General features: G+C 40.8%; 1 protein-coding gene across 1 annotated transcript; it reads right to left on the reverse strand.

Moving 5' to 3' along the window:
* Positions 1–453: 453 nt before the first annotated feature.
* On the reverse strand, positions 454–5,196 carry LOC138013819 (D-inositol 3-phosphate glycosyltransferase-like). Its single transcript, XM_068860875.1, has 5 exons — positions 4,901–5,196; positions 4,307–4,464; positions 1,378–2,636; positions 577–692; positions 454–462 (listed from the first exon to the last, which is right to left on the reverse strand). Exons 3-5 carry the CDS (start codon positions 2,609–2,611, stop codon positions 454–456), a joined length of 1,359 nt encoding a protein of 452 aa, XP_068716976.1. The 5' UTR covers positions 2,612–2,636; positions 4,307–4,464; positions 4,901–5,196.
* Between the last annotated feature and the right edge of the window lie 9,020 nt (positions 5,197–14,216).

The raw sequence follows: 14,216 nt of genomic DNA on the forward strand, positions 1-14,216 counted from the left end.
AAACGAAAGTTTAGACCTACATGTAATCACTGAAATGGGCACTTAGACGTTATCTGTAAAATGAGAGTTTAACCTAGGGGACTCATGGTGGGTACATATCCATGAGATCTTTTCCCGGCCTTACACTCTTACAACCCGGTGAGATAGTGTGAAGTGCACTTACAGTGCACTAACACAAAAACCTTGACTTAGTCAGCGATATTCACCTCGCCTTCGGCAAATAATTGAGAAGTATTGCGTTTCTAGAATACTAGCTCGTACACAAACATAATTAACTTTTAAATTCAAATGTATACTTTCAAGTATGGTTTTATACAAATTTTTTAGAATACGTAAATAGGAGCCTTGCTTTGTTGTGTTAACCAATGCTTGGCTTCTTTTTTTTGGTGAAGGTAAGTATAAAAAAAACAGAATGAAATATCCTACAGTACATGTACAGGGAATCTAGAGTGTTCAATGTAGCTGTGAGATGAAAAACAGAAAAACTACTGTCAATACCTTTCTCTTCACTGAATGTTAAAGTTCTTCTTTGGCCCAACATCCTTGCATTTTTTTGTACAAAGTCGCACGTCGTACCTGAAGAGGACGCTGCTGCATTGTTGTTGGGTCAGCCTGGCAAAATACTCCTGGCATTGCAATAGACTGTTGTTCGGCCAAGCTATCTGCAGCTGACACTTCACACGTAGAGCTCTCTGATAAAGAGACCAAAATGATTACACAGTCATTGGATGATTCTTCCGACTTCACTTTTAACAACTGAATTTTCTTTAAAATTATTACGCTAGGTTGGAGTCATGCATTCAGAAAATGATTTTAGATCATGCAATGAACTCTTGTAATTCTTGTAATTCCAGTATTATACATGAATGTGCTCTCCTTTATCCTCTTAGCAGACCTTCATGGACAACTATTTTGACAGTAAAAATAGTCATGTTTCACCATTACATCTCCCTGTCATGATCCAATTGATACTAAATGGCCTCAGCAGTGGGCCACATAATGTTAAAAAAAACTTCAGGAATTAAAAGGAACTTTGCTTCTACTGTTTAAAATCCAAGAACATTTACACTGGCAATCCCCAAGGGAACCCCTAGATTATATGTAGGGGCCAGGCAGCTCAATGAAGAGGACAGCCACAAATAATAACATTGGACAAAGACTCTTGACCTTTCAACAACATGCTAATCCTTACTTTTGGTGACTGCACCCGCATGACAGGACAAAATTCTTGTGGTTCTCAAAATTGGGATTGATGTTCTGTCAAAAAAATGAATCTGCCTGTAACTTCCAGACCACAGGACTGACAAAAAGGCAAAAGCTCCTCTGGGAAGTGGAACATTAAAACCAGATCACAAAAATAGATATTAATTACCATACCATGAACCATACTCCATAACTTGTCAACAAGTGCTTCACATTGTTTTTTCCAACAGTACTCCTGGCCATAAACTCCTCTCAGTAATTTGCTTTCTTCGAGGCACACTCTGTGTCTAACACCAACACCCTCAATTGCTTCAGCCCATTTGACAGGATCATCTGAATCAACTATGCTGTATGCTCCAAAGGGAATGCTTTGGACTGTTCTTGCAAACCCTGAATTTCTCCCCACAAGAACTGGTAAACTAGCTGATAAGGCTTCAAGAGCAACGAGACCAAATCCCTCTGATTTTGAAGGCATGATGACAAGGTCGACTTCACAAAAGAGGTCCTTCATTTTTTCACGACTGTGTACAAATTTTCTAACTGTGAGTTGCTCATTACTAATTCCACAGTTGAGAAGTCGTCTCCTGACCTCATCCTGCTTCTCGTCGGGGGCACCCACAAACAGAAGGTAATATCGTTTTCCTTTCAGGCGTTGATCAGCAAATGCCTTAACAGCAATGTCATATCCCTTCAGCTCAAAGTCCTCATCATCTCCACGACCACACAACAACACCTTGAAATCATCATTACTCTCACCTTTGGCCTGTTGCACCAAATCCCTAAATTCCCTGTTAAATAAACCTGGAACTATTTCAAAAATATCTTCAACCTTCTTACACCCCTGCAAATAGGAAGAGTAAGCCATTTTAAGTCTTGGTCCGACTGGAACGACAAGGTCAGCATATTTGCAAAGATCAACCTCATCCCAGTGCTTCTGTTCACCTCTTGAAGTAGGATTATCATAACCCTTGTATTTGCTGAGGTCTTCTGGAGCAGTATGCACCATGTGCACCCATTTACAATTTTGGAATTGTGGAGAACGTTTTATGACATTAACTTGCCTTCCAAGTTTCACACCATGGCCAACAACAACATCTATTGTGTGATCTTGTGGTGGGAAGCCCAACCAGTCAAGAGGTTCACTGAAGCCTGGTTGTTTCCCTGCATCAAGAACATTGATCCCAAAATTTTGGGCTGCCTCTTTGTCTTCATGTTTGCAAGCACCCTCTGGGACCAACACAGAAACTCTGACATTTGGCTCTTGGGACAGATGAATTGCAAGCTCTCTGTTTAATGTTGACAGCCCCCCAGCCAATGAATTCCATTCACTCCCTAAAAGAGTAATGTCCAGTGCTTCCTTGCTTTGGGCAAAAATCTCCTCTGCTTCTACTACTCCTCCTTGTGCCATGATTCCAATTCCAATTGACAGACAACTGAAATGGTTTACAAATATAAACACTGAGTATTAACAGCAATTACCATATTTTATAGCCAAATGCTCATCCCGATATAAATTATGGTAATTTTGGCAAAGTTTAGGAGGTCAGTGCTTGGTGGTGCATGGGCAACGTACAAGTTAATATGTATGTAACTGCACAAATTTGCCTAATATTACCTTTCTAGACTGCTCAAGCAAAGAATATGGAATAAAAATGATTTCATCACAACTCTGTCATTATCCAAACATGGAGGTTTAGGGAAAAATAAAACTCTGACCAACAGTATAAACATAATTGGTATAAATGAGCACAGAAAGTCCAACTAACATTACACAAAAAAATTTAGGTATGTCTTACACGTACCAAACCAGTAAGTGCCAGTACAGTAAAAACCTTTCCTTTTACATAGGTATTTCAAAATTACATGTGCTTATCGAATATCCTGATATTCTTAGTGCACAGGTGCAAGGACTCTCACTGCAGTGCCCTGCCAGGACCATAATAACAGCTACCAGTAACTTCGAAATGATAAACACATAAAGTAAAGTAAAGTGGTGCATTTATATAGTGCCCTTTCACTAACGTCTCAAAGGCGCTTTACAATGATCAATTTACCCCCAGCGGACTGGAAGCATATACAGGCGCAAATTGCAGCCACTTCTAAGCAGTCCATGCATGCTGGTACTCATTTTATCGACCTCAGAAGGATGGAAAGCTGAGTGAACTTTAGCGGGAAAGAAGGTCGCCAAATATTCCAGTCTCAGCAGAACCGGGAATGGAACCCGGGACCTTAGGGTTGGAAGGCAGAGATCTTACCACTGTGCCAACCCCTCCGCTCTACATACGACTAATTGCCTGTGAATTAAAGTTCTCCATGTGGACCGAGTGAAAGTGGCAGAGTGGTTGTTGCAAGGGGAGAGTGTATGATGAGTTGTTTGTGGGGTGGACTTGTAATCCAGAGTTTATGTCTCCAGCCTCACTCTGACCACTGGCTGAAGTATTTTTGGGTAGCCCCTGTTCAGTTTTGCAGTTGCCCTAATTGTAAATAGCCAATTGGTCTTTCTCCTGTCGTAATTGTTCAATATTTCATTGACCCTGAAAAGCCCCTGAGGAGAGCAGGCAGTAAATATGTCCAGGCATTTCGATGCTCTGACTTCTTTGAATGTGCTAAACTAAAGAGATCAATCAAAGATGCACCAGAGTGATCATGCTACACACTGCATGTACTTTTTGTTGTTTGTGTGCATGCTCACTGGCAGACCTGCACTCATACTTGAACTTCATTGCAAGGATCCCAGTTACATGACAGCTGTCCCAGGATAAATTTAAAGGAATCTCATGACTTATCATAATTAAATAACCTAAAATGAAAATTAGGGCCATCTACATGTAACCCTTGGGGTGATGTAGCAGCTGTCGTAACATATAATATTGCGATTGGCTTGCTACCCAAGCCAAAACCAAAAGACTAAAACAATTGAAACAATGACTTAGACTTAAAAACAATATAAGCTGCTTACAATACCAAACAATAGCAAGTTACGAGAGCTGTTACACAGCTGAACCCTTGCAACACACCCCAAGTACATATAAAAATAAGGGCCAATGATAATTAGGTCTCGATAAAGTACTATTAGAAATCAGAAGGATACATTAGCGTGTACCTTTGTAGTTGCTTCGCTTCATTTGTGATGTTCAACTTCTTCTAATACCAAGTACATGAAACTTCTCACAGTCTCACAAATCGGAATGAAGCATAGTATAGCTAGTGAGAGAAACTTTGATGAGCTCTCGCTTGATCTTTCTCTGAGAGACTTTATCACTATAAAATAGATCGGTAGAGAAACATTTTAGCAGGAGGAAAAGTCAAGTAAGTTTTAAGTAACTTTACATAATTGCCACTGCTCAAGAAGCAAACAAGTTCTTATGTACACCCGTACCCTAAGGAAAAATGCAAGAAAAATATGTTGGTAATTAAACAGCTCTTGATTTTCAAATTATCACAAGCAATACATTTGACAACGGAAGGATCAGTTATCCATCGCTGTTCTTGGTAAAATGACAACTCCTTTACAAATCGTCCCTGGGTCTATCGCGTCTCAAGAGAAATCATCATACGATGATGATGAACTTTGTTAATGACTGTCGAGAATCTCTAGCGCAGAGCGCTAATTGCTGACACAAAAACCGGAAGAAACTTGAGGGACTCCATTTCCAAAAACCGTTGCCAAAATGAAAATCAAAGCAGCTAAATATACCTTCTAGGGTAGCCTTAACAAACCCTGCTAGGTTTTCATCAGCGTTTCCAAGGGATAAGCACACTTCTAGTTGCAGCAGTGGAAAGGTGCCTCCAGAACCAATGAGCCGTACGATGGAGCTGAGGGTGATGTGCTTTGCATCTGAAGATCGCATTAATTAGAATAATCCTGCAGAATTATGACACCCCTCAAATTTCAAAATGCGCACTTTTTTTCGTTCCCTTTTGTTCCTGTTCCAATCTGCTGTAAATTTGCCGGTTCTACAACAGCTACCAGAACTTCTGAGCTTCTCGTTTGACTTGTGACTTGATTACTTGACTGATGTTGGCGGCTGGGCTCTGGGAACGAGAAGAATTTTATTCTCATCCCCAGAGCCGCCCGGCCCACTTAGCCCATCAGGTCCATGGGTTGTGTATGGCAACAGCCAATTACAGCAATTTTCAATTTTAAATGAAATTCAATTTTATTTCAATGAGTCCCTTAGACCTTTAATTGTCTGTGTTTTATACAAAGTGCGCGGTCCGTAGTCCATAGCCCATATTCCACACACCATATTTTCTGCTCACCGATTATTGAATTTCATTGAATTGAATTTGAAACTCAGTATTAAATAATGCTACAATAGCCCACTTTCGATATATTAAAATTCAGTCCTAAACAAAAACATCATCTCGAGGCTCTGGGGGGTAACTCTGCGATGGACTGGCATCCCATCAAAGGGGAGTAGGAATACTCCTAGTCGCTTCATGCCATGGAAACCGGGATAAGCTCAAGCCTGATGGCCTTCTGGCTCGTGTGCAGAGACTTTCGGAATGATGTCTTTTGTTTAGGGCTGAATTTGAATAGATCGAAAGTGGCCTATTGCCTTGCCATATTTGTGCCTCAGTCTCGTTTCCCTTTTTTCAGTTGCTGAGCGACAAAGGAACCTAGATATGTTTTCTAAACTGCAATAGCTTGAGAAAATACATGCTGTTATGGTGTGTCAGCTTACTTTTTTTTTGTTGATTCTTTGACCGTTCAATTAGCCATTATCATTTTAATTTTCCATAGCTTGGGCTGCCTGTGGTATCTAAGGCAACGAAGTGACAAAAGTAAATTCCTTAGGAATGACGGCCCTCTGGTGGGAAATTGCAAAGACATACGAGAAGCTTCTTGTTGTGTGGCGGGAAAGTCGGCAACAACCTTTGGATGGCTTCGTGGTCTGCTTTGGCAGCGTTTTGCTCTGGGTCCACCAATGGCTAAGCTAAGCTCCGCCATCTCCTTAACGTCATTTCGGTAAACTCGTCATTATTTTACAATTTTTTCCAAATTTCGTATCGTAAGAGCACAGGCTTGCCAGGCTGGGAAGCATTTCCCAATTTATCTTCAAACTCTACATTAGCCTACGTGTAGCCGTACCTTTGGGAGGAGGGAAGGTCTACGAAAAGCACTTATGTCCAGTAATGAACCTTGTTAAATGTACGTTCAATTTTGACATCCATCACGAAGTGTCCTTTTAAGTCTAAAGCCCTGGTCAAACGAGAGCGAGAGTTGATGAGAGTTGAAACTCTCGCTCTCGTTTGGCAAGGAATTCTTATCCTCTCTCGGCCACTCACATAAGCTCTCGAGCGCTCTCATTGAATTTGAAACCTGCTCAAATTTTTCATGAGAGTTGGCAAGTGTTTTGTCTCGTTTGGCCGCGCACGAGAGTTTGAGCGAGAGTTTTGCGGTCAGCAGTTCAAAATCAAATCAAATCAAAACTTCATTTCACTAATAAGTGTTCTCCCATGGAGCCGTGTTTTACAACTACGATTACTAATAAAAGTTGTAGAATAACAGACTATAATTAAAAATCTAATTTACCTAAATGCTAAAAATGTAATTTACTTACAACTTTAATTTACTTAAAAAGTCTTACAGCATAACTTAATCTATTGTCGGATTTAACATTATAACGATTAAATAATTAATTAATCCATTGTCGGGTTTAACATTATAACGATTAATTAATTAATTAATTAATTAATTAATTAACTAATGCAAGAAAATTATTCAAACTAGTGGTCCGCTTTGCTTCGCTAGCCAGACTGTTCTAATTAATGGCACCCCTGTAACGGAAACTCTTTTTAAGAGCTTCTGAGTTCGTTCATGGGATGAACAGATTTAGCTCTGAGTCACGAAGATTGCATCGATGGATAGTATTAATTAGTATTCGCGAATCTTGCGAATATATATAATATATATATATATACTGTCTGCAGTTAGATATAGCTCTTTGGCATTACAAAGCTTTTGCTTTCATGTCCAAATTGAGCACTCTACTGGGATGAGTCATTGCCGCTAGCCATTGTGCATGCTTACTAGCTCGCTAGTTTGAGCACTCTGGCATGGCTTAGATGTACCACATGTGAGGGACATTTGGGGTGGCTTTATAAGCTTAAACTCCATCCCAGACATCAGCACTGCACTGATGGGGCCCAGAAGGCCGAAACAGTACTGTCTGCAGTTATATATATAATATATATATATATCGTTCACTGCTTTGAACATATGGGTTTTCATTTGTTTGGAACGTCTGTCAGCGAGCCTCGTCCAGTTTAGTTCCGAAAGAATGTGAGAAGATCTTACATCCCAGTCAGCACCGGCTATTATGCGAGCAGCTCTGTTTTGTAATTTTTCGAGTTTATTACTTAAGCCAGTACCGATGCCACCCTAGGCAGCCCTACAATAATCAAGATGTGGTAAAATGAGAGATTTGTAGATTGTTATGAGCACTGGTTGGAGGCATAGTGGCTTAAGTTTTCTTAGAGCTGCAAGTAACCTTTTGAGACCTTTCGGTTAACCGCAGAGATATGGGGACCCCAAGATAGCGTTTCATTCACCTGTATACCATCCAAGACATTTATATGAGTCAACTTTTTCCATTGAATGGCCATCAAGGCAATACGAGTTACTAAATAGTAGCGAGATTTAATTTGTGCCGAATCCCAATGAGCAAGCATTTAGCTTTGAGACAACGTTAAGACTTTGGCGATTAGAATCAAGCCATTGTTTAAGGTTGCCTAAGTCACGTGTCAGGGATGAGAACAACTCATCAGGATCTTTTGATGCATAACTGAAGGTTAGTGTCGTCGGCATACATTCTTACATCAGACAACAGGTTACAGTTAGGCAAGTCCTTGATGTATAATAATAAGAATAATAAGGGTCCAAGTATTGAGCCCTGGGTACTCCACACCGTATGCAGTTATTTTTTTCTCCCAGCGGGCTAAGATAAAAAGGGAAAAATAGTATAGCGTCGGATTCGGGGACCAAGGAAAACGCCAAAGCTGAATATACCGGCTGGCTACTCACCACATTTACGTCAGGCAGGGTTTTCCCAGACTCTCTCTTTTGTTTGCACGTGAAACTCTAGACAAACTCTCGTCAACTCTCGCTCTCTTTTGGCCAACTCTCGATCACTCTCGTGGACTCTCATGAGCTCTCAAGAGTTTCAGCTCTCATCAGCTCTCGATCGTTCTCGTTTGGCCAGGGCTCAAATTAAATCAAATCAAATTAACACAAATCAAATCATAGATTGGTTTTTGAGGAGAGAGGAAAACCGGAGTACCGGGAGAAAAACCTCTGGGTGAAGAGAACAGAACCGACAAACTCAACACACATATGGCACCAGAAATGGGAATCAACCCCGGGTCACAATGGTGAGAGGTGAGTGCTCTCACCGTAGCTGGCGGGATACTTTATTGCAGGATTATTTAAACACGCGGAAGTTAGTCGATAGTCGCATCGTTGTGTTTTGGCGGCAAGTGGAAATCCAAGACCAGTAGTCCTCATGCCAGTCGCGGCCTACACGCGGCCAAGGCCGTCGTGCTCGCGAGTGTTTAAATAATCCTGCGATAGAATATCCCTCCAGCTACGCAAGCTAAGAGTCAGCAGAATTAACGATTACGTGCTGACGCACACTGAAAGCGGGTTTATTGATAATGTTAATTTCTTTCTTTGCCAAACAAGAAAAAAAAAACGTAAATAAATGAATGAATTAGTTATCAATTGATGAAATTATGGATTCCCAACATGTTAGTTTCGACTCTCAACTTGTGGTAGCTCCCCTTAATTCCGCACCCCCAGGATGATTATGAGCAAAATTCCAGCTCCCATGCAGCTAGATAGTGAGAGAAACTCCCAGCCAACCGTGTCAGTATTTCCCAGCCAGTAAAGAACTTCGTGGATCTAAACCGCTCGCCAAAGCGGTCATAACGGGTTTTTTTTTTTTTTCAACATTCGGTAAGTTGAAACAGCGATAAGCTTCTCGTGAACGAGTTCTCCTCCAGTCCTCCCCAGTTTCTTTTCTCATCCAGCCAGCACGGGTTGAAGTGCTAAAGATATTTCAAGTTTCCCAGCAAAAGAGTATAAAAATCAATAACTTAGCAGCCAGCTAAATTTCCACTGCGAAACAGATATTTTGGGCAACCCCATCGTAGGGTGCCCTTTTTTTTTACAGGATGGTTGTTAGTTTGCGTAGCAAGGGTTTTCGTTCATACAAAGGGATCATGAGGGTCTTGGTTCTTACGGCATCGCTTACCATTTAAACAATAATTTCTGTCACGTGAACCAAGTGTGGAGGCTCCCACAAATCTCTCGGACTCCAGTGGCCAGATTGTGATCACCCCAAGGCCAACTGGAAGGCTGAAGAAAGGTTCTCCGTCAGATTATATTAAGGAAATGTTGAAAAGAAAATTTGTACCACAGAGAAACTGATATATATTAAACTCAACACCTAGACTGGACACTAGTCCATTTTACCTTCCCCGCATATGAAGGTTCCGCCTCGCGGCCTTTGATTGTTTCAATACTATGGAAGTTCTCTTTTTTTTCATTTACCTTCTCGCAGGTTGAGCGGTTTGATGGCATTTTCAGGTCTTTCAGGGAAAGATGATAACCCGAGACTTACGTTAGTTGAAAACCCGACTGTGATACTGATGGCGAATGTTTCGATGATTCGTGTCACGATGCAATGATCTTGTTCCATTTTTGTTTTAGAACCCCGGCCCGCAAATGTTGCATGTTATCGTTATGTTAGTTCATGGGACCTGGGAACAACTTCCAATCCTACAGTTCTTTCCCAGTGCCCACTCCATTTTAAAACCTCGTGCTTTCGTTTGCAGTGTTTCTGGTTGCATCTCACAGTGTTTGTAGTTTTATTCAGCTAGTTCTTAAGTTTCTCGCCCTACTGGAGTACCACTCATGTAAGTTTCCACCTTTCCTGTACTGCATTGCTTTTATCTTAGCATTTGTCCTTTTCCTTTCATCAACCATGTTTTGTTCACATTTTTTGCTATCTAGTGTTCACCAAACGGTACAATTTAAAGAAGTTCTTTTGTCGAATTTGTGCCTGGTTGACTGACTTCGCCTCGAACGCGATAACTTGTGAGGAAAAACCATACTGTAGGGCGCCAAATGTGACAACAATGTTTAAGTTTCATATTCATGTCAATTAACTTAGGACAGTACCAGTATCACCCAGTTGGGGCGTAAAAGTTTTAGATTTTTCGTTCGATCCTGCTATTAAAGGGGTAGTATCACTGATGGTAATTATCCGCTGTATTTTGACCATAAATTTACCAAATCAATCTTCAGTGACTTATTCATTCTTAAATTGCTTCTGGAGTTCATCAGCCCGACATGTTCAAGCTAAGCAATGAACAGTTTCATCTTAGCTACGCGTAACCAAAAACACTTAAGAATGCTCTCTGAGCAAAAATAACCGTTTTCAAGAAAATGTGGCCATTAATTTTCGTTTACCGTGGGTGAACAGGTCTTCTTTGCTTTCCAGATTTTTACTAACAATCTGCCTATGATCACCTGTAGTACAAAGTTCTTTCGCATATTTAGCATCTTAATAACGCATTATAGAGCTACAGTTATATTTTGCACCCACAAAGAGATACTTTACAGATGAAATGTCTATAATCAAAGTGCCACTGTCGTCACTCGTGGATATGAAAGTTACCGCGATTGTTAAAAATTGGCAGCCTGAAGTTTTCTTTATGCATTAGTTGGTGTGATATAACAGCTGGATAACCCAGGTGGAAATCTTGACCGAGTCTTTCGACAGTTCGTCATTATAGCCCGCTACACAAGTACTAGCGTCTTGAAGCATGGGTTGCTTGGTTGCCTCACTGTTTTTCATGTCACTGCATGTTGTTCAATTTGGATTCATGACAGCTTTGATAAACATTGGTATACTTTGCTGGCTTCAATGTCACTCTCCAAATGGAAGTCACCTTCCAAATGGAATTTATTAATCCCCCGTGAGCTAGGGGATCGACAGAGACTGTCTTTTCACCATGTGTTTGTCGATTGCATTTCGACATGTGTATTAAAGTCTACGAGTTGGTGAGTGAAAGGCGGTGCACAATTAATTGCACCAATGTGTACTTGTTCAGAATCGTTTGCTTCACCTTCGAAGAACGCCATTTCTTTAATTCTTCCGTTTCTTGCTCCAGTGCTCTAGCGGCTAGAGAGGAGAGTCTGGAGACCATATTGTGGCTTTTAGTGAGAGAAGAAACCCAGGATACGCGCCGAGTACTCCAGCAAAAGAAGTCTCGGAGCAGATTAAACTTATCACACAAACTTAACACAAATAAGACGGTTGGGGGAAGGCCTATTTCTTAATTTTAGCCAGAAGTTTTTAATTCTATATATCATCATTTTATTATTATTATTATTATTAGTTATTATTATTGTTATTATTATTATTATTATTATTATTTATTATTATTCGGATGGCGCATTTGAATATATTTATATAGATATTTGCGCCTTATAAGCTCTTAAATAAAAAAAAAAATGCAGCGGAACGTGCTCAAACACTTAAGTATAAAAGCTACAAACAGCAATGGCGGCGCACAACCTAGCGAACAGGAAGTCACAGCTTTCTAAGCTGTGTTGTGATTATCCATCCTGATTGGCTAACTAGATCGAACTTCCGGTTACGCAGGAGTGACAATTTGCATGAAGATTCTCAACAAAACTTAAAAAGGAAAGGTAAAGTCTGCTACGAGCCTAGTGGCCCATCAGGCCGGCGATTATCTCCGGTTACTGTAGCATGAAGCGACTAGGAGTATTTCTACTCCCCACTGGATGGGATGCTAGTCCATTGCAAGGTTACCCCCAGCATTACATTTGCCGGTACCCATTTATACACCTGGATGAAGAGACGCACTGTGAGAGTAAAGTGTCTTGCATAAGAACACAACACAATGTCCCTCGAACCAGGACCACTCGATCCGGAGTAGAGCTCACTAACCATGAGGCCACCGCGCCTCCCAGATGAAATGTCTATACCAAGCGGCAGGTACAAAATACAGGTCACAGGACATTGATTTACCAATACAGAAAGTATCCTAAACATTCATAAAAGCTAACTTTAGACCTAAGGTTACCTTTTATGAATATTTAGGATACTTTCTGTATTGGTAAAACAATAACCTGTTACCTGTGTTTTGTACCTGCCGCTATACCAAGTAAAAAAAACTTGGATCAAGAAGATCCACACACCTAACTTGCGACAGCAAATGAATGCGGTTAGAACAAATATTGTTATAGCTTCCCACAAAAGGAGAAACAAAGACGGCTGCGAAGCCCGTTTTCTCCATTGTAAGCGTAATTAATCTTTAGGCCTCAGTTGTTCAAACGATGGATAGCACTATTCGCCGGATATCCATCTTTTGAACAACTGGGGCCAGAATGATAATAATAATGCTTTGGAATTTACATCATCCTATCGTTGACAGATGAACGGCAACCAGTGAGAGCTGGTAAGGAGTTAATAAAGCTGTTGCTTTACTTGCACGATGTACGAAGGAATAAAAGAATTCTGTTTTATGCACCAATATTACCATTCGGAACTGGGGTTTATGTGCCCTGTTGAAGGATGTGAACATGCTTGCACTTATCTGGACAATTTAAGCAATTGTCTCTTGCAGCAGACACTTGAAAAATTCTGGTGGCTTCAACGGGATTCGAACCTATGACCTCTGTGATGCAGGTGCAATGCTCTACGATGCCGCATTCATTCATCGAGTCCCAGTTCATGGGAACAAATGACCTGCTTCCCACGATGTGGCTTCATAGCTCAGTTGGTAGAGCATCGCACTGGCATCGCAGAGGCAGAGGTCATGGGTTCGAATCCTGTTAAAGACACCTAAATTTTTCAGGTGTTAACTATAAAAGACAATTGCTTAAATTGTCCATGCAGATAAGTGCGAGGATCACTTCTCCATTTTGTCTATAACTCACACTTCAAACATACATTTCCTTTCTTCAAGGAAAGAAAGTGATGACTGGTTTGAACGATATTCATCGCACTCAGACTGCATTGGTAAGAGGAGAGGCTTCTTGCACAGTGGTCATCTGTTTTTACAGCTATACGAAGCATTTCAGCACAAATTTCGATCAGGTGAGGCGTTCACGGGTACAAGTTAATATAAATTAACGATTCGTCCCAGTTTCATTCCCACCCCTGCACGAGACCGCCATAAACAAGTCCCCACCCAACCTCGTAATTAAGAACTTCAACTTGAACATGGGCATGCCCAGGTTAATAGCAGCTGGTATAACTGAAAACCTTCTTCTCCTTAACAAAGGATAAAGAATGTAAATAATTGCATTTCAAAAGCAGAAAGGAGGTTTTCATGAGCAACAAGTTACAAAGCTCATTCAAAAACTATTTGCGACTTGATCGGATTTTTAATAAAAGTCTGGTCTGGTCTGGATATTTATTTAGCATCGGATTTACAGAGTCGCTCGTACCAAGCTAATTTCTCCTAGCATTCCATTCCCCACCACAACATTGAGAACACAACAGGGAAAGACCAGGCCACAACACCAGGAACTACGTGTCCCACTCTTTGCGATTAGTGCGTGGGCTCTTTTCAGCCTAATACCATCTAACCATTTGCAGATGTCATTGCAAAGACATTACGTTCTCTTCACTTTTTAAAAAAATAACATCCAGCTGAAGGTTGGTCCAGTCTGGGGCTCGATTCCAGAACTTCCCGCACAGTAGCCTGAGCTAGCCGGTTGGCAGTAAGGTCAAAGCATCTACCTGGCCAGAGTAATTTTTGATCTTTTATGTTTTGGTGGATTCCCCTGAATGTTTCAAGTCTCTGATCTGGAACTTGACTCAGAGTATCGTAACAGAGTTGTGAGTTCCAAGCCTGTCAAAGAATACTTAATGACGAAACCAAGTTATCAAAAGTTCGTAAAACGAACAAATTTCTCCGCCCATTGGACCTAAAATATAAGTACCTTAAGATTCACTCTTAATTAGTAT

The sequence above is a fragment of the Montipora capricornis genome, chromosome 1 (assembly GCF_036669925.1).
Source record: "Montipora capricornis isolate CH-2021 chromosome 1, ASM3666992v2, whole genome shotgun sequence".
Taxonomy (NCBI): Eukaryota; Metazoa; Cnidaria; class Anthozoa; order Scleractinia; family Acroporidae; genus Montipora; species Montipora capricornis.